At 46.5% G+C, this 20,869-nt stretch overlaps 1 protein-coding gene and 1 pseudogene across 1 annotated transcript in view; one reads left to right on the top strand and one right to left on the bottom strand.

Moving 5' to 3' along the window:
• The window catches only part of LOC120935219 (zinc finger protein 850-like), a 94,964-nt gene extending 80,240 nt beyond the window's left edge, over positions 1 to 14,724 (top strand). Inside the window, exons 5-7 of the mRNA XM_040347386.1 lie at positions 11,625 to 12,600; positions 13,397 to 13,544; positions 14,628 to 14,724. Of these exons, the coding sequence (XP_040203320.1) occupies positions 11,625 to 12,600; positions 13,397 to 13,544; positions 14,628 to 14,724 (1,221 nt within the window). The remainder of the gene's footprint in view (positions 1 to 11,624; positions 12,601 to 13,396; positions 13,545 to 14,627) is intronic.
• Positions 7,795 to 8,000, bottom strand: LOC120938689 (annotated as a pseudogene).
• Positions 14,725 to 20,869: the final 6,145 nt, after the last annotated feature.

Genomic DNA, 20,869 nt, shown 5'->3' with positions numbered 1-20,869 from the left:
AGAATCTACTGAAGGGGAAGTCTTTCAGCCCAGTGGCTTGGAAGATAGTGACCACAGACGCCAGCCTGACGGGCTGGGGAGCAATTTTGGATGGTTGCACTCGCCAAGGTACTTGGGCAACGCCAGAGAAGCAGTTGCCCATCAACATCTTGGAGCTCAGAGCTGCTCGACTAGCCCTCAGGGCTTGGACGTCAAAATTGCAGGGGTTCCCGGTGAGAATTCAATCAGACAATGCCACGGCCGTGGCATACATAAATCACCAAGGGGGAACCAGGAGTCAAGCCGCTCAGAGAGAGGTGAGCTTGATTCTCCCATGGGCAGAGGCTCATGTGCCCTGCATATCGGCAATATTCATTCCAGGAGTGGACAACTTTCAGGCGGACTTCTTAAGCCGCCAGACTCTTTTGCCGGGGGAATGGTCTCTGCATCCACAAATCTTTCAAGCACTCTGCCAAAGATGGGGAGTGCCGGACGTGGATATCATGGCATCGAGACTCAACAAGAAGCTAGACAGGTTCATGTCCCGCTCAAGGGATCCGATGGCCAGCGGAACCGATGCGTTGGTTTGCCCTTGGCATCAGTTCAAACTTCTTTATGCGTTTCCCCCGCTCCAGTTACTACCCCGCCTGCTGCGCAGGATCCGGGTGGAGCACATACCAGTCATCCTGGTAGCTCCAGCATGGCCCAGAAGGGCATGGTACTCACTAATCTTAAGGATGGTAGTGTGAGACCCTTGGACTCTTCCTCTACGGCCAGACCTGCTATCGCAAGGTCCGATCCTCCACCCTGCCTTACGGCATCTAAATTTGACGGCCTGGAAGCTGAATCCCTGATTCTCAGGGGTAGAGGTCTGTCTCAGAAAGTAATCTCTACCCTAATCAGAGCCAGGAAACCGGTCTCTAGGGTGATTTATTACAGGGTCTGGAAGGCCTATGTAGGCTGGTGTGAGTCCAAGCGATGGCTTTCTCGCAAATTTACCATCGATAGAGTATTAAGTTTTCTCCAGCTAGGAGTGGATAAAGGATTGGCATTAAGCACAATCAAAGGACAGATTTCTGCTCTGTCAGTGTGGTTTCAGCGGCCGCTGGCCACCCACTCGCTGGTTAAGACCTTCCTTCAAGGGGTCTTACGTATTAAACCTCCAGTTAAATCCCCGCTTTGCCCGTGGGATTTAAACCTTGTTCTGTCAAGTTTACAGAAACAACCGTTTGAGCCGTTGGCTGAAATTCCTTTGGTTTTACTGACAAGAAAGTTAGTATTTTTGGTCGCCATAGTTTCCGCAAGAAGAGTATCGGAACTGGCGGCCTTATCCTGTAAGGAACCATATCTTATTTTTCATAAGGACAGGGTCGTTCTCCGCCCTCATCCTTCCTTCCTACCGAAGGTTGTCTCCAGTTTTCATTTGAACCAGGATTTGGTATTACCATCCTTCTTCCCTAAACCTACTTCCAGAAAGGAAGGGTTGCTGCATACCTTGGATATCGTCAGGGCCATGAAGGCCTATCTTAAAGCTACAAAGAAGATCCGGAAAACAGATGTGCTGTTCATATTACCGGATGGGCCCAAGAAGGGGCAGGCAGCTGCAAAGTCCGCCATTTCTAGGTGGATTAAGCAATTAATCACTCAGGCCTACGGCTTGAAAGGGTTGCCTCCTCCAGTATCATTAAAGGCTCATTCTACTAGAGCCATGGGCGCCTCCTGGGCAGCACACCACCAGATCTCTATGGCTCAAGTTTGCAAGGCGGCAACCTGGTCTTCTGTCCACACGTTTACAAAATTCTACCAGTTGGACGTAAGAAGGAAGTCTGATACAGCCTTTGGGCAGGCAGTGCTGCAGGCTGCAGTTTGAGACCCTCGGATTCCGGGGGCTCCTCTTTTTTGAGTTAAATTTAAAATTTAAGATTATTTTTCTCAACTAAGTTGGATTTATTATGATTTGAGTATTTCTCTAAATTAAATCCTTTTGTCTTGGAGATGTTCTCCCTCCCCTCATTGTGAGCATTGCTTTGGGACATCCCATATAGTAATGAATATGCCGCTCTGTGTCCCGTGATGTACGATAAAGAAAAAGGGATTTTTAATACAGCTTACCTGTAAAATCCTTTTCTTGGAGTACATCACGGGACACAGAGCTCCCACCCCTCTTTTTGGGGACCATTTTGGGAGGCATACTGCTTGCTACAAAACTGAGGTACTCCTCCTATGGGAGGGGGTTATATAGGGAGGGGCATTTCCTGTTTGAGATTGCCAGTGTCAACACCTGAAGGTACTCCATATAACCCATATAGTAATGAATATGCCGCTCTGTGTCCCGTGATGTACTCCAAGAAAAGGATTTTACAGGTAAGCTGTATTAAAAATCCCTTTACTTTCGACCGTCAAGAACGCGGTGATATACAACACTACGACGAGGCGAGAAAATTAAGTTCAATGCTTCCGAGCATGCGTCAAATTGTTTCCGAGCATGCGTAGGAATTTTGCGCGTCAGAATTGCATACAGACAAATGGATTTTTCGAAAAAAAATTACAGAGGCTAAATAGAGACCCTGCTTTCAATTTTTTCTTGGCGGAAATTCCGACAGCAAAAGTCCATCAGACTTTTCTTGTCAGAATTTCCGATCGTGTGTACGCGGAATAAGTGTGTTCCTGTGGGGCAGTAGTTCTTAAATATCCAGCAACCCTTCTATTACCCCCTCACATCCACATCCTATCCCACCTAACAACTGTCCCCAAGCCACCACCATCAAATCATTCTCTGAAGCTATTACCTCTTGTACCGCCACCTTTAGAATGTAAGCTCTATGAGCCGGGCCCTCCTGTACCTTCTGTATTGAACTGTACTGTGATTGTGTTGTCCCCCCTCTACATTGTAAAGCGCTGCATAAACTGTTGGCACTGTATAAATCATGAATAATAATTGTGTGACCAATACCATCCAGATAATTCTTACTTTCATTTCCCAAAGTTATCCGTCTACAAGGAGACCTGTATAGATCAAATGACGCCACCAATGAGGATGGAGGAGGACCGGAGTCACATGACTGAGAAGATACTAAACCTCACCCTGGAGATCATCTACCTGCTGACCGGAGAGGTGAGGAGGATTCTGGGAGGTCACATGACATCACTCTTATCTCTATTAATAAAACACAGACCTGACCGGAGAGGTGAGGAGGATTCTGGGATTCTAACATGATATTCCTATTGGTTCCTCAATACAGAGATTTCCTCTTGTGAAGTCAGGTGATCACATGACCATCACAGAGCCTCCATGTGACTCCCTAAAACCCGAGAGACACAACATGGAGAAGATTCTAGAAGTCACCAAGAAGATGATGGAGCTGCTGACAGGAGAGGTGAGGAGGATTCTGGGACATTATCCAGTAACAGACAAGGGGTGTGTCTGGATGGTGACTGTATCATTGTGTGTGTCAGGTTCCTATAAGGTGTCAGGATGTCACTGTCTATTTCTCCATGGAGGAGTGGGAGTATTTAGAAGGACACAAGGATCTCTACAAGGACGTCATGATGGACAATCAGCAGAATTTGAGTTTTGTGAAGAATGTAAGGAAGGAATTTCCCCGGAATGAGAAGATATTGAACCTCATCCTGGAGATGCTCAGCCTGCTGACTGGAGAGGTGAGTGTAATGAAGGGTTAAATCTGACCCCGCTGTACACTGGGATGTATTCAGGCCTCGTACACACGACAGAGAAACTCGACGTGCTTGGCACGTCGAGTTCCTCGTCGAGTTTTGGGATGAAGCCGCCGAGGAGCTCGGCGGGCCGCCTTCTCCCATAGAACAACGAGAAAATAGAGAACATGTTCTCTATTTTCTCGACGAGCTCCTCGGCGGCTCCATCGAGCCAAAAGTGTACACACGACAGAGATTCTCGGCAGAATCCGGGTTTTGACCGAGTTTCTCGGTGAATTCTGCCGAGAAACTCTGTCGTGTGTACGAGGCCTCAGAGTCACTTTCTTCTAATCCAGTGTTTCACATTTTTTTGGGGCATTGAGGAACCTTTGGCAAAAAAATAAGATCTTGGGAAACCCCTAAAATTATTTTCGGATTAACAGATCATGGAACATCAGTGTGATCAGCAAGCTGTTGGTATAACAATTATTTTTATAAAATATCATTAAATAATAGAATAAATAATAACACTTACTTCCTTAATGGAAAACTTAGGCTGGCTTTTTTTCTGCATAGAAGCAAAGGGCCAGATTCACAAAGGAGATACGACGATGTATCTCTGTTTCTATCTATGCGACTGATTCATAGAATCAGTTACGCATAGATAGCCAGAAGATCCGACAGGTGTAATAGTTTTACACTGTCGGATCTTAGGATGCAGTACCGCGGCCGCTGCTGGGGGGAGTTTGCGTCGTAAACCAGCGTCGGGTATGCAAATTAGGAGTTACAGCGGATCCACGACGGTTTTTCGCGTTCGCTACATCGCCGCTAGTCTAGTTTCCCGTCGCAAAGTTACACTTTTTTTTTGGTGCCTTAACTTTAGTCAGCAAGTGTATTGCTGTCTAAAGTATGGCCATCGTTCCCGCGTAGAAATTTAAAAATCAATGTCGTTTGCGTAAGCCGTCCGGGAATACGGAAGTACGCTACACGCATCGCCGTTCAAAAAAATGACGTCACGGCGCGCATAGCACAGCGGGAGTTAGGAAACGGAGCATGCGCAATAGGTCCGGCGCGGGAGCGCGCCTAATTTAAATGGCACACGCCCATTTGAATTGGCCCGCCTTGCGCCGGAGGCCGCGGGCGTAGGTTTTCATCGCAAGTGCTTGGTGAATCAGGCACTTGCGATGAAAAATTGCGGCGGTGTAACGTATCTAGGATACGTTACGCCGCCGCGATTCTACGTGAATCTGGCCCTACATTCCGGGTCGAATGTCAACTGAAATTAGACAGGGTTGTCACCGGAGCAAAGCAAAGGGTGTCACCAGAGAGGAGCACAGGGAAGTTACAGGGGAGTCATGTTACCTGGGCCGGGCACAGTGGTCTCACCAGGTGAGGGAACAGGGGGGGTCACCAGGTGAGGGCACAGGGGAGTCTTGTCACCAGGTCAAGTCACAGGGGAGTCTTGTCACCAGGTCAAGTCACAGGGGAGTCTTGTCACCAGGTGAGGACACGGGGGGGTCACCAGGTGAGGGCACAGGGGGGGTCAGCAGGTGAGGGTACACAGGGGTCACCAGGTAAGGGAACAGGGGGGGTCACCAGGTGAGGGCACAGGGAAGTCACCAGCTCAAGTCACACGCAAGTCTTGTCATCAGGTCAGGGCACAGGGGGGGGTCACCAGGTCAGGGCACAGGGGGTCTGTAGTACTGTTTATTTCCCCCCCACATGCAGACCTGCACAGGGAAGCTGCTGGTACATGTCTGTTATGGTGTGCTGATGCCATCCAGCTCTCCTCTCCCATCCATCCCAGGTGATGTCACACCTGGGATGGATGAGTACAGTTAGGATTAGTCGGAGTGAAGGTATTTTGCTACACATGTCACCTATTTTGCTCACCTCACTACAGCATTCCATGCCTGCTGGAATCAATAGCTACTGATATGAGAGGGAGACAAGATGCTTCTCACACACTGCACGCCCTTCCCATAACCCCGCTCCGCCCTCTTCAGTGATGCCATAGTAGCTGGAACTACACTGGAAACATCGGGTATTAATGTGACTTGTCAGTACTCACTCACTCACTGTCTGTCCATTGGACAGATATACATCCTCCACAACGGTGAATTAAGCAGAACCCCTGATTGAGAAACACTGTTCTAATCAATAACGACATCCACACAAGTACTATGAATTTTTTTTCCTTTTGAAATGCCTGTGGCGTGCATAACACAGCCCAAAAACTTCACCCGGTGCAGGAAAAAATGTGCACACACATAAAGAGTGAAACACAAAAAACTGTGACGGGTGCATCATCAAGTGGCCCTCCGAAAAGGGCCCAACCCTGATCCCCTGGGGCGTTAGGCTCCTGGCAGGGACTGAGGTAATCTGTGGTCCTTGCAGCCGAAGCCGACATGGACCCAACTTTCTTGGAGGGTCTGCCGAAGCAGAACCCTCCTCTGTGAGGCTCCCCCGAAGGGAGACCCCATGAGAGCAGGCGAACTAAGCCAAAAGGCCATGTCCACCTACTCCCAAGACGTTCAGGGCTGGTCCGAGGACCGGCACTCTACTAATCACACACAAGGTGTACAAAAAGCGCACCAACAAAAAGAAGACAAAAACGTGACAACACACGGGGTAAAGATAAAAAAGAAAGTGTGGGAGAGGTGAGTAGAAAGTGACCATCGTGCAATACGATGGGAAACAAAAATTCCCCTGGTCTTATCCAAAAGGCTCGGCCCTAGAGGCTGGTGTGAAAAGTGTGTTTGTGGAGATCGTTACCAAGGTGCCACACGATGAGTGCCCCTCAAACACTCGTGCAATGTATGGCACCCCTGCACTGCCACTCCAGGGTCACTATCTCCACAGGCTTTTCAACAAACCCTGACCCCCGGCCTGGACCAGCAGCACCCCTCCCAGCCAGGAAGGTAGGATTTCAGAGAGATCGGGGAGAGCCCACCTCAGCAGGCTACTCCCACAACCCGTGAATAATAATAATATATATGCGCTAAAATTAACTAAGGTGATGAAACCATGTACAGTATGAGTGTAATACCTGATCCAATTAGGTAAATTACATATACATAAGTGAAGCACAAATAACAAGTGTAGATAGCATTAAATAACACAATAGTCCCAGTGTAAATGCTGTGAAAAACACACCCCCTATGGGTAGGAGGAACAATTCGTATTGATGACTTGAAAATAGGAATGCTGTGTGGGATGAAAACACTCTGTGCTTCTCAGGCTGCCACAGACCCAGGTGTCAGATCTTCATATCAATACAGCTCATAAAGGACAGGGGAAACAAGAAAACAACAGATCCTCATGGTGCAATACTGCTGTAACCAGGACAAAGACAGAGACTGTAGCTTGTACAAGTGCGCACTCATGGATCCCCGGAAAAAGATACGCCAATGTTACTCAAGCTGCTGCTCAGGTTAATGGTCTCCTCATACGGATGTATATTCCGTCGTTCCTGTCATGTGGCTCCTCCCCCACATGTTACGTCACTAGACACGTGACTTAGTCATGGGTAACTGCAGGACAGGGGATCCTGGATCCGTGAGTGGGGACTTGTACAAGCTACAGTCTCTGTCTTTGTCCTGGTTACAGCAGTATTGCACCATGAGGATCTGTTGTTTTCTTGTTTCCCCTGTCCTTTATGAGCTGTATTGATCTGAAGATCTGACACCTGGGTCTGTGGCAGCCTGAGAAGCGCAGAGTGTTTTCATCCCACACAGCATTCCTATTTTCAAGTCATCAATACGAATTGTTCCTCCTTCCCATAGGGGGTGTGCTGCATGTGTGTTTTTCACAGCATTTACACTGGGACTATTGTGTTACTTAATGCTATCTACACTTGTTATTTGTGCTTCACTTATGTATATGTAATTTACCTAATTGGATCAGGTATTACACTCATGCTGTACATGGTTTCATCACCTTAGTTAATTTTAGCGCATATATATTAACATTATTATTCACGTTTTGGTTTGGTTCACCTTTGTTATATGCAGCAATTATTATTTCGTTATTTTTGTGGTGTCGTATATTTTAATATTTAGTAGCGCTTTAGTATTTTTTCCTTACTCCCACAACCCCCATCCCTCCCACCTAATCACGTTCGGGAAATACTAACCGCTCCTCCCACCACCAAGTCCAGGCTAGGGGCCCAGCCCTCCAGCTTTGACCTCATATCTCTCCGTCCAAATCGGAAGGCTTCCACCTCCACGCCAGCAGGTTTAGCGTCCGCCGACCACCATCCCTTTCCACCTCGCTGTGTACTGGGGACGGTCAGCATAGCACCACCTACTGGCAACTGAAAAGAACAGATACTACACTTGGTCTTAGCCAAAAGGCCGAGAAGCGATAAGTACTATGAATACATGAAGTGTACGTACTCTATGATATTTGGTTATAGCGCAAGATGGCGGCATTGATTCTAGAAGAGAATAATGTCCGCTGTTAGTCCAATCAGTGAGACCCATGATTACCAACATGCCACGCTCCCACTGACCACTAAATCCATGGGTAACATTTCCTGGTGGGTCAGTGAGCCTAGTAAAACATTAGTGACTCTATTATATGACTTCTAGAAGGATCTATAAATCTGACCACATTGTAATCATATCATTGGATGGAGATGTCTGTCCTTTGCTGAATCGGGAACATTGTGACCAATCCCTGGAGAATAAATATAGAGCTGACCATAGAGATGAGGGATTATGGGAGAGTGATATTTATCTTTGTATAACACAGAACTGTACAGTAATAATGAAGAAATCTACAAGAAAATCTCATAATATGACCACAAGATCCTCGAGAATCCAGAATCCCATCCCCATCCCCCCACCTCCATCCCTGATCCCTACAAGACACAACACACAGAAGATTCTAGAAGTCACCAAGAAGATGATGGATCTGCTGACAGGAGAGGTGAGCGGTGCCGGGAATTCTGGGACATTATCCAGTAACAGACAAGGGGTGTGTCTGGATGGTGACTGTATCATTGTGTGTGTCAGGTTCCTATAAGGTGTCAGGATGTCACTGTCTATTTCTCCATGGAGGAGTGGGAGTATTTAGAAGGACACAAGGATCTCTACAAGGACGTCATGATGGACAATCAGCCGCCCCTCACATCACCGGGTAAGAGGAGACTTTATTGTAAAGGAGAGAGCAGTACGGAGGCTCCACCTAGATCCCCCATCATCTGATAAACACATAGAAACAATGGCCCGGATTCTCAGATAACTTACGACGGTGCAGCGCCATGTACGCCGTCGTAAGTCCTAATCCGAGCCGTCGTATCTATGCGCCTGATTCTTAGCATCAGTTACGCATAGATATCCATTAGATCCGACAGGCGTAAGTCTCTTATGCCGTCGGATCTTAACTGCATTTTTTTTTTGACCGCTAGGTTGCGCTTCCGTCGAATTCCGCGTCGATTATGCAAATTAGCTAGATACGCAAATTCCCGAACGTACGCACGGCCGACATTAGGCTTTTCCCGGCGTAAAGTTGCCCCTGCTATATGAGGCGCAGCCAATGTTAAGTACGGGCGTCGTTCCCACGTCGAAATTTGAAAAAGTTACGTCGTTTGCGTAAGTCGTCCGTGAATGGGGCTGGACGTCATTTACGTTCATGTCGAAACCAATGCTGTCCTTGCGGCGTACTTTGGAGCAATGCACACTGGGAAATTCCACGGACGGCGCATGCGCCGTTCCGCAAAAACGTCAATCACGTCGGGTCACAGTAGTTTAACATAAAACACGCCCCCCTGATCCAAATTTTAATTAGTCTGGCTTACGCCGGCCAATTTACGCTACGCCGCCGCAACTTACGGAGCAAGTGCTTTGAGAATACAGCACTTGCCTGTGTAAGTTGCGGAGGCGTAACGTAAATCAGATGCGTTACGCCCACACAATTTTACGCGGCTGTACGTGAATCTGCCCCAATGTATTCAGTCTCAGGAGATGGGAGGCAGCGGTGTGGGATCTCTGCAACTTGTCTCATGTGAACATTTAGGTCACCACTGATTACTGAATATCAATATTATGAGTCCTAACCCTTACACAATATACTCTGTTATACATTACATACTCCTGACCCCTGCACTATATACTCTATGGTGTACATTACATCATTCTGATACTATATAGTCCTATCTGTTGTATCTTATACAATATGTTGTACATTACATAGTCCTGACTTCTGCTCTCTCCCCTCTACTCACTGCTATATATATATACATAATATGTATTCTCGTTGGTTACACCCATTTTCTACCAGCTGGACATTTTATATCTGATGATTTGATTGGAGCACAGACTTTTACATGGTGATAATAATGTGATAATATCCTCAAACTGGAATCTTAAACAGAAAGTGATAATGAGGGAGGAGTCAATAACCCAATGATGGAGGTCTTCAGGATCAGTCCAGTTTTCATCTTGGTTGTTCTCCCGCCATCCTCACTCTCTGACCTCTGGTGGGGCTCAGCCCTGCTGTTATTCATGACTGAATCATGGATTAACCACTTCCCCACCGCTCCATAGACAAAAGACGTCTACAGAGCGGTGGAGTTATTCCGGGACGACGTCCCTGGGACGTCCTCCCAGAATGCTTCACTCGCGCGCCCCCTGCGGCGCGCTCCCAGAAGCATCTGTGAGCGCCGGGTCTAGAAGACCCGGCGCATCACAGATCGCGGTAAATCGCCGCTGATAGCGGCGGTTTACCACGTGATCGCTCCGTCAAATGACGGAGCGATCACTTGTAAACAAACCGGCGTCATGTAATGACGCCGGTTCCTCCCTCTCCTCTCTGTACCGATCGGTACAGTGTGAGAGGAGAGGGGGGAGAGCGGCAGCAGCAGCAGCTGCTGTGGGATGGATCTGTGACAAATGCAGTCACAGATCCATCCCTCCCTCCCTGTGCAATACTCTGCAATAAATAACACCCACACTCTGCAATACCCCCCACACTCTGCAATACCCCCCATACTCCGCAATACCTGCTAATATGACAGAAACGAGATTTTTTTTTTTTTTTTTTTTTACAGAATTTTTAGTGTTTTTTCTTTTATAGCGCAAAAAATAAAAACCGCAGAGGTGATCAAGTACCACCAAAAGAAAGCTCTATTTGTGGGGAAAAAAGGAAAAAAAATTCAGATGGGCACAATGTTGTATGACTGAGTTATTGTCATTCAAATTGTGAGAGCACCGAAAGCTGAAAATTGGTCTGGTGAGGAAGGGGGTTTAAGTGCCCAGTGGTCAAGAGGATAAATAAGGTAGGAGATCAGAGGAGCCATTTACTAGTTACCTTCAGGGGGGAATTGTAAGATCCTCAGAAACAAAGCTGCCTGATGTGGGCGGAGTCCTGGTTTAGGGGAACCAATCTGCTCATGTCTAGTAATAATCTTCTTAATCTCTATTTTAGTAGATGGACGGGAGATGAGGAAAACCTCAGAGGATTGTCTCACTTTGTCTCCAGACTGTAAAGTAGAAGATGAGGACATCACACAGTATAGTCCAGGAGAAAACCCGACTACCTCAAATGTCCATCCGGCACCACACAGTGTAGATGGACCATCGTATTCCTCTTATCCTGAGGAACCTCAGACTGTGCGGGACGGCGCCGGACCATCGTATTCCTCTTATCCCGAGGAACCTCAGACTGTGCGGGACGGTGCCGGACCATCGTATTCCTCTTATCCTGAGGAACCTCAGACTGTGCGGGACGGCGCCGGACCATCGTATTCCTCTTATCCTGAGGAACCTCAGACTGTGCGGGACGGTGCCGGACCATCGTATTCCTCTTATCCTGAGGAACCTCAGACTGTGAGGGATGGTGCCGTCCTTCTAACAGAGAAGAGGTTTTCCTGTACTGAGTGCGGGAAGTGTTTCCGCTTTAAATCTAATCTTAATGTGCATAAAAGAACTCATACGGGGGAGAAGCCGTATTCCTGTCCTAAGTGCGGGAAATGTTTTTCACAGAAGTCCAATCTTTACACACATCAGCGATCTCTCACGGGGGAGAAGCCGTATTCCTCTTATCCTGAGGAACCTCAGACTGTGAGGGACTGTGCTGTCCTTCCTGCAGATAAGAGGTTTTTCTGTACTGAGTGCGGAAAGGGTTTCCATTTTAAATCCCAACTTAATGTGCATATAAGGAATCACACAGGGGAGAAGCCGTACGCCTGTCCTGAGTGTGGGAAATGTTTTCTTTTTAAATCAAGACTTGACGAACATAGAACATCTCATTCGGAAGAAAAAACGTATTCCTGTTCCGAGTGTGGAAAATCTTATTCACGGGCCTCACATCTTTACACGCATCAAAAAGTGCACACGGGTGAGAAGCCATATTCCTGTCCTGAGTGCGAGAAATGTTTTATACTAAAATCAGAACTTTTAATACATCAGAGATGTCACACAGGGGAAAAGCCGTATTCCTGTACTGAGTGCGGGAAATGTTTTTCACAGGCCTCGCATTTATCCACACATCAGAGATCTCACACGGGGGAGAAGCCGTATTCCTGTTCTGAGTGCGGTAAATGTTTTTCAATTCAGTCCAATCTTGAAAAACATAAGATGTTGCACACTGAGGAGAAGCCGTATTTCTGCTCTGAGTGTGGGAAATGTTTTTCACAGAAGTTCAATCTTTACAAACATCGGAGATCTCACACGGGGGAGAAGCCGTATTCCTGTCCTGAGTGTGGGAAATGTTTTTCAATAAAGTCCGCTCTTTCTATGCATCAGAATTCTCACACAGGGGAGAAGCCGTATTCCTGTCCTGAGTGCGGAAAATGTTTTTCAGTGCAGACCAATCTTTACAGACATCAGAGGTCTCACACAGGGGAGAAGCCATATTCCTGTCCTGTTTGCAGGAAATGTTTTTCAATTAAGCGCAATCTTTCCAGACATCAGAGATCTCACACGGGGGAGAAGCCGTTTTCCTGTGCTGAGTGCGGGAAATGTTTTACAGCGAAGTCCACTCTTTACAAACATCAGAGATCTCACACGGGGGAGAAGCCACTTTCCTGTCCTGAGTGAGGGAAATGTTCCTCACTGAAGTTCTGTCTTCCTGTACATCAGGGATCCCACACATCCCTTGAGGTGTATTCGTGAGTGCGGGAAATGTCTTGTATATGAATGTTGCTGGACATCACAGCTCTCATGTAGGGAAGAAGCACACCCTGATATACACCTCAGATATACTCCATGGCTGATCTTCATCATGTAAGAAACAGTTCATAAGGAGATCAGAGATCACCAAAGACATGGATGAAGTGTTGTACCGTGTTGGCCATTGATAGCAGGAGAAAAATAAAAATGGAGTCATTACCTCTCATCGGCTGAGTACATTTTGGGGTGGAAGATTTCACAAACACTTAGAGGTCTGTTTTTTTTTTTTAAAACTTTGTTGAATTAATGTGTCCAGCTGTGACAATTTATGGCCATATTTTATTTCATATGATCATTGGATTAATCTAGTGGCTTTAAAGTCGTATTGCACAGCTGTGCTCCCTGAATGTGGCCCAGCGGTTATCCCAATTGTATATTGTGCTCAGAGTGCATTACACACCCGTCAGACTATTTAAAATGGGGATAAGGTCAGACTCTAACTGCACTAGACCATGGCGACCTAATTCATTTACTGTGGCGGTGCCCCAAGCTTCATTTATTCTGGTCAGGGGTCGTGGCTCTCCTTAACAGAGTTTATCTGACTAACATACCTGTTGACCCGAAACCGTGTCTTCTTGGAATTATAGATATGTCACTGGACGATAATAGCAGGCTGGCCATACTGAGAGCTCTGTTTCAGGCCCGTAGGCTAATCCTTCGGCATTGGAAGGCAGTTGATCCTCCAACGTTGAAGGAATGGATTACTCAAATGGGTGACACCATAAGAATGGAGAGGTATGTCTATCAACACAGGGGTTGCTCGAGAAAGTTTGAGCAAGTGTGGGCCCCATGGTTAGATTCCCCTGGCTTGTCCCCGGTAGATCTGGTCATGGATAGGTTGCTTAGATAGACGGGGGGGTAGTCAGCCATGGGGGGCAGTCAGAGGGTGGGGAGTTTGATCCATTGGATTTATCGTTTGTATGTGATTTGGGGGATGTAGGTGCTCCAGTGGGGCTAGTGCCTTTTAAATAGTGGCCTCGGACTGAGGTTTTATGCCATATGGGAGTCTGCTGTGCTTTATGTGTGAACTGTCATTTGCTCTGGTGGAATGTTTCGGTGATATATTTATGAGCTGTGTACTTGCTGTGATTTTCTTTTCTGTTTAAAAAAAAAAAAATTTGTTTTTGTCAATAAACCTCTCTGATTTAAAAAAAAAAAAGTCGTATTGCACTATTTTTACTGATGGAGGTATTTCTGGAAAAATACTGTATTATGGCCACTAGATGGACCTCACCATCATAGGAAATCACTGTGTTATTAAAGTTTATATGAACAAATGCTTGTCACTTTCATTCAATTAATTGTCTATAAGACCCCTTGGTTTCCTTCATCAGGCAGCTTTCATACTCGTACCTGAGATCATACTCATACACTTGTCAGTACAGTACACACTGAACGATATTAAGGGCACATTTCAGTAAAAAAAATATACAAAATTTTATTTCAGGAGTGCACAACTTCAATATTTTACCATCTTTTTGGTAAAATATCAAAGCTGTGGTTGTGCTGAGTAAATAGACACCCAACATGTCCAGCCCTAAAATTGTGCACAGGTGTGTGGCGGTGAAATGATGACAAACGTTGGTACTTAAAAACAGGCCATAGGTGACACTTTTTACCTTTCCACTGCCATGGATGTCATACTGATCTACAGAACTGCTTCCAGGTGGCCAGGTCAGTACGATTTACATCCATGGCATTCCCCTTCTGCTATAAGCTCCCCTTCAGAATTGATCCCCCCCACAGTACCCATTGCCCCCCCACAGCACCGATACACCCGTGGTTCCATTGTTGCTGGCTTCTCTCTACTTCCACCAGCTTCAGCTGCTGCAGAGAAGCCACGGGAAGATCAAAATGTTCAAATACATCTTTCGTCACTGAAACCATTCACCTCTTTCCTGGGACCACCTACTAATGCCTGCGAGTTCCCTCCCTGCAGTGCCGCTGGCTGTCTTCCTCTCCTCCCTCGCCCAATGGAGATAGAGTGTGGTATTCAGGATGGAGAGTGGGGGTATTGGCATGTCATGTGTTTCCAGCCCCCTCCTGAATGAGCACATTGAGGGATTGGTACCAATTACCGCTGTGTTTATTCCCCACTGAAGCATAGTAAAGAGTGTTTGCTGTGCTTTAGTTTTGTGAATGAATAGGAGCCTCTGTACAGAAGCTTCCTACAAATCACACCCATAGAACAATATTGGAGATAACAGCAGTATTGTCTTCACCAATCACAGCCCTGATATTTCCCAGTACAGGTCAGGAGGGGGAGGGGGTGTGTTATAGTACAATAAGGGCCCCATAGACATGACATGGCAGAGACCCTCATAGATACCACTTTGTCATCTGATCTATCAGGAAATGACCAGATTGGAGGACGATCTCATGTCTGGGAGGTACCTATACACAGTGCAGGCGCCTCCTCAGGGGTATTGTGATTGGACGGGTCAGAATACCCTATAGATCCCCCCTAATAAACCAACACTGGGAGGAGTCTGTGTACGCCTCCCCCTTCCCTCTGTATATAATTAAAGTAGACCTGTCATGAGAGCAATATGTAGAAATTCTCCAAACCATCAGGAGACGGGAAAAAGTGGATAAAAGACGATGGGAGAGATGGGACTAAGTGTAGTGATAATACTAGAAGGTGTGAGATTGTTCTAGAAGATCGGTAGAAGTACGAGGCATGGACTCGCATCTGTGAGGTTGTTCTAGAAGATCGGTAGAAGTACGGGGGATGGACTCACATCTGTGAGGTTGTTCTAGAAGATCGGTAGAAGTACGGGGATGGACTCACATCTGTGAGATTGTTCTAGAAGATCGGTAGAAGTACGGGGGCATGGACTCACACCTGTGAGATTGTTCTAGAAGATCGGTAGAAGTACGGGGGATGGACTCACATCTGTGAGATTGTTCTAGAAGATCGGTAGAAGTACGGGGGATGGACTCACACCTGTGAGATTGTTCTAGAAGATCGGTAGAAGTACGGGGGATGGACTCACATCTGTGAGATTGTTCTAGAAGATCGGTGGAAGTACGGGGCATGGACTCAAATCTGTGAGATTGTTCTAGAAGATCGGTGGAAGTATGGGGCATGGACTCAAATCTGTGAGATTGTTCTAGAAGATCGGTAGAAGTACGGGCATGGAATCACATCTGTGAGATTGCTCTAGAAGTACGGGGGATGGAATCACATCTGTGAGGTTGTGGGGAACCCATTCAGGGATCAGACAACCTATCTGAGGACTTGTGGAGAATATGTCTGTCTCCTCACTGAAGTCAATGATTGGCCATACTCCATGGTCATCAGGGAATTCCGGATGGTCATATACTAAGCAGTATTTGGATCCCGGTGGAGATATTTCACCCCAAGAAAAAAATTAAGATAAGGTCAGCAGAGGCCCCCATAGTAAATGAGGAAAATTTGAAACATTTTCTTCAAAAGGTAGGTGTTTATTGGATAAGAACTGTAAAATGCATCATCAACGCGTTTCATGGCTTCAAAGTGTGACTTCATCAGGACAGGTATAAGAAGACGATATAAAAATAGGGAATGAAGTGTCGTGGGTTATGAGGCAAATAATAATATTAATTTAATATTTACTGGTAGAGATGTTAAAAGTTTGCTCAGGCCTCAAAAGCTGATGAACCAGAATTCACCATTATTGGACTGTTGCTTGTTAAGAAACCTTTCAGAGCAAAAACACATGTTTTCCAATGGTCAGGGGATCAGCCATCTTCTAATTTTAAGAGCCCTTTGTGGAAACGAAAGACCAGGCCTGATATGTACTCAGAATGATTTGAATAATGGTGTCATGTAGCTGAGAGTGGTGTTTTGAGCTCTCGAAAGTTTAGAACAATGATAGTAGCTTTCTCACCAAACAAGATGTTTGAACTGGTCTCAGGTGAGGAGATATACCCATATTGTGGGGTAGTTTTAGTGGACACTAGTGTTGGCTCTAGCTGTCCTAAAAACAATGGCTGGTGTTGGCCAACGAGAGTCCCTGAGAAGAAATTGTTTACACAGCTGAGCTAATATCCTGTCTCCATTAAGAGACAGTTTAGCCTAGGTTCACACTGCTGCGAATTCAAAATCGCGGTAAAATGCGCGATTTTACCGCGATTTCGCGGCCGCGATTTGCCGCGATTTCGGCCGCAATTTAATGTAAATCGCGGCCCGAAATCGCAAAAAGTAGTACAGGAACTACTTTTTGAAATCGCAGATGCGGCGTCGCACTGATTAGGACAGTGCCATTGCCGACAATTGCCGCCGATTTGAGATGCGATTTGACATGTCAAATCGCATCTCAAATCGTTCCAAATCGTACCCAGTGTGAACCAGGGCTTAAAGTCCGATCTTCACAAACCAATGTACAAATTTGACTTGCATTGTAAATACACATGATATTAAAAGTAAGAATATATGTTGACATGAAATAAATGAAAAATAATGTTTAGATTATCAATGACATCTTAGGACAGAGGGAAAAATATGACCATCGCATCTGTTGATTTATAAACCTTGTTAGAAGAAAGAAATATCTAAATATAAATAACGTATTTATCGGGGTATAGCGCGCTCCCGCGTATAGCGCGCACCCCTAAAGTTGCCCCGAATTCCTGTGGAAAAAAGTTTTTTTGTATTTACAGTTTTGGTGTCTTGCGCGGCGTCCATCGGCGGCCTCGTCGGGTCCGTCTGCGGCTTCGGGTGTCCTCTTCGTCGGGTCCGGCGTCCTTCTGCGGCGTCCTCGCGTCCTCCCCGCTCGTTTCCCGTGCCGAGTTTGAATACTGCGCCGACATATACAGAGCGCAGTACACTCGTGTATTGTCGGGCAGGCTCGGCTACTCTCGCGCTGACGTCCTGTACGCCCAGGACGTCAGCGCGAGAGGACCCGAGACTGCCCGACAATACACGAGTGTACTGCGCTCGGTATATGTCGGTGCAGTATTCACACTCGACGCGGGTATCGGCGTATACCGTGCACCCACGATTTTGCCCTGATTTTCAGGGCAAAAAAGTGCGCGTATACGCCGATAAATACGGTACATATATGTATATGAGTTTAAATAGAAGTGTGATAGAAGCTAACCGACATTATGAACGATATCAAATTGTGATTATAAAAATATAAATTAACCTGTAACTAGGGTTGTCCCGATACCACTTTTTTAGGACCGAGTACAAGTACCGATACTTTTTTTCAAGTACTCGCCGATACCGAATACCGATACTTTTTTTTAAATGTGTCCCCAAATGCAACCATGTCCCCCACGAATGCAGCCATGTCCCCCACATATGCAGCCATGTCCCCCCACATATACAGCCATGTCCCCCCACATATGCAGCCATGTCTCCCCACATATACAGCCCTGTCCCCCACATATGCAGCCATGTCCCCCCACATATGCAGCCATTTCTCCCCACATATACAGCCATGTCCCCACATATGCAGTCATGTCCCCCACATATGCAGCCATGTCCCCCACATATGCAGCCATGTCCCCCATATATGCAGCCATGTCCCCCCACATACACAGCCATGTCCCCCACATACACAGCCATGTCCCCCCACATACGCAGCCATGTCCCCCCACATACGCAGCCATGTCCCCCCACATATGCAGCCATGTCCCCCCACATATGCAGCCATGTCTCCCCATACCTAGATGCAGCCGCCGCCTAGTTAATCAGCGTGCAGGGAACATTACAGCTTTCATTTGAATAGCTGTCTGTTCCCCGCCGCGCCACGTATAGACACCCCCCCTTGCTCAGGATTGGACGGGTGATCTGCACTTTGATAGACAGATCACCCGTCCAATCCCGAGCAAGGGGGAGTGTCTATACGCGGCGGGGAACAGACAGCTATTCAAATGAAAGCTGTAATGTTCCTTGCACGCTGATTAAATAGGCGGCGGGGGCGTTGCGGTATGCAGTGACGGCGGGGTAGTATCGGATCTGGCATCGGGGGCATTTGCGGGAGTACAAGTACTCCCGCAAATGCTCAGTATCGGTCCCGATACCAATACTGGTATCGGTATCGGGACAACCCTACCTGTAACACATATTCATCAAACACATATCAAAATGATTTAGGTATCCACATTAATAATTATTTTGCACTGATTGAGGGATATAGCCTGTGCATGTTTAGAAAAAGTGGCCCAGATTCAAGAAGCAATTGCGTCTGCGTAACGATAGTTACGCAGCGCAATTGCTTACTTGCGCCGTAACGACTTCTCCTGATTCAGAGAGCTTGTTACGCTGACTGCAGCCTAAGATATGCGTGGCATAAGGCTCTTATGCCCTCATATCTTAGGCTGCATTCTTACGCAGGCCGCTAGGTGGCGTTCCCGTTGTGGTCAGCGTATAGTATGCAAATTGCATACTAACGCCGATTCACAACGTTACGCGAGCCCTGCGTATGCAGTTTACGTCGGGTTTCGCGTAAGGCTGCACATGCTAAAAGCAGGGGCAGCCAATGCTAAGGATACCCGTCGTTCCCGCGTTGCGAGGTTTAAATTTTACGTCGTTTGCGTAAGTGAATCGTGAATGGCGCTGGACTCCATTCACGTTCACTTTGAAGCAAATGACGTCTTTGCGACGTCATTTACCGCAATGCACGTCGGGAAAGTTTCCCGACGGAGCATGCTCTCTACGCTTGGCGCGGGAACGCGCTTAATTTAAATGATTCCCGCCCCCTACGGGATCATTTACATTAGGCGCCCTTACGCAGGGCATTTTTGAGGAGCGCCCACGCAAATTACGTGGCTACTGCTTCATGAATGAAGCGTAACACAAATAATTTGCGTAGGCGCAGGGTAAAAAGGGTACACTGCGCCTCCGTAAGGAGCGCGCAGCTGTACCTGAATCTACCCCACTGTTTTTAAAAGATATAAGTTTATAAAGGAAGATAGAAGCATGTTATGTAGGAATCAAAAATATACTAATTGTATCATATATATTATAAAGTTACCAGAGTGTGTATATGTGTGTGTATATTTAGATATAGATATACATATATGTAGATAGTCTCCCAATAATATAAATATTAACGTATAGATAATCTCACAATAAAGGTGAGACACCTGGTGGTTGAAAGTGATATTACTTGAGGATCTCAGAGTCCAGGGAACAGTTAATCATTAAGTTGTCAGCCAATAGAAACCAGACACGTCTTGGCAGGAACTCCCATATGGGCCACGAACCTATGATTTAAGGACACATATCGGCTGGGCAGAACTTAATATAACTTTCTAATCTTATTGTCCTGATGGATATAAAGGGGGATCAGATCAAGCAATGATCAATGGATGAATGACTGAAGGAGGAAGGAGAACCCATGTAGGGATGACTCAGGACTGACTCCGACGGGGAGGGGCACACTAGCACAATGCATGAGGACATATTCTTATCCCATGAAGTCTCTTTCAGCCCTGGAAGACATCTGAGGGAACCTGAATTCACAATAAGAACATGCCTCAAGGGCAATCTCTTTTCCCCAGATGAAGTGGCTACGTCTAAAAGGGGGATGTGCCTCTGCTATCCAGTATACTCGCAGTTTTTCCTTTTACATACACGCAAGAATCTTCTCTGTAAGACGCTACTCTCGAAGCAAGTTTCTTTTTTCCATACTTCTAAGCACCGTTTCTTCCATCCAAAGGCCTTCAAAATCCAAGCCTCGGTATGGGGGACTCCGATGTTTCAATTTATTTTAACAAGTTGGTCATCTGGCAGTCTTGCCAGTCCAGGTCCAGAGCTCCCTCTGTGAGCCATCTCATCTAAGAATTTGTAGTCCCAAATCTTTCAGCGTGTTCTAACAACTCCTGACGGGCCGAGCCAGTTAGAAGAAAACTTCCTCAGGCATCTTTGAATCAGACAGGCATGCTATCAGCTTACCTTTAGAGAAAAAGAGAAGGCTGTAGACACCAAAGACAACTTCATTAAGTTGGATGGTTCATCTTATCCAGAGAACATACCGGGCTAGTGGTCCTCCGCTCCAAAGTCAAAGAATGCTTGTGCGGGGAATGGCGGCTTCCTGGACTACAGTAACACTAGAATCTTCCAA

Source organism: Rana temporaria, chromosome 4 (assembly GCF_905171775.1).
Source record: "Rana temporaria chromosome 4, aRanTem1.1, whole genome shotgun sequence".
Lineage (NCBI taxonomy): Eukaryota > Metazoa > Chordata > Amphibia > Anura > Ranidae > Rana > Rana temporaria.
Note: the sequence above shows the minus strand (reverse complement) of the source record. Positions and strands in the feature narration are given on the sequence as shown.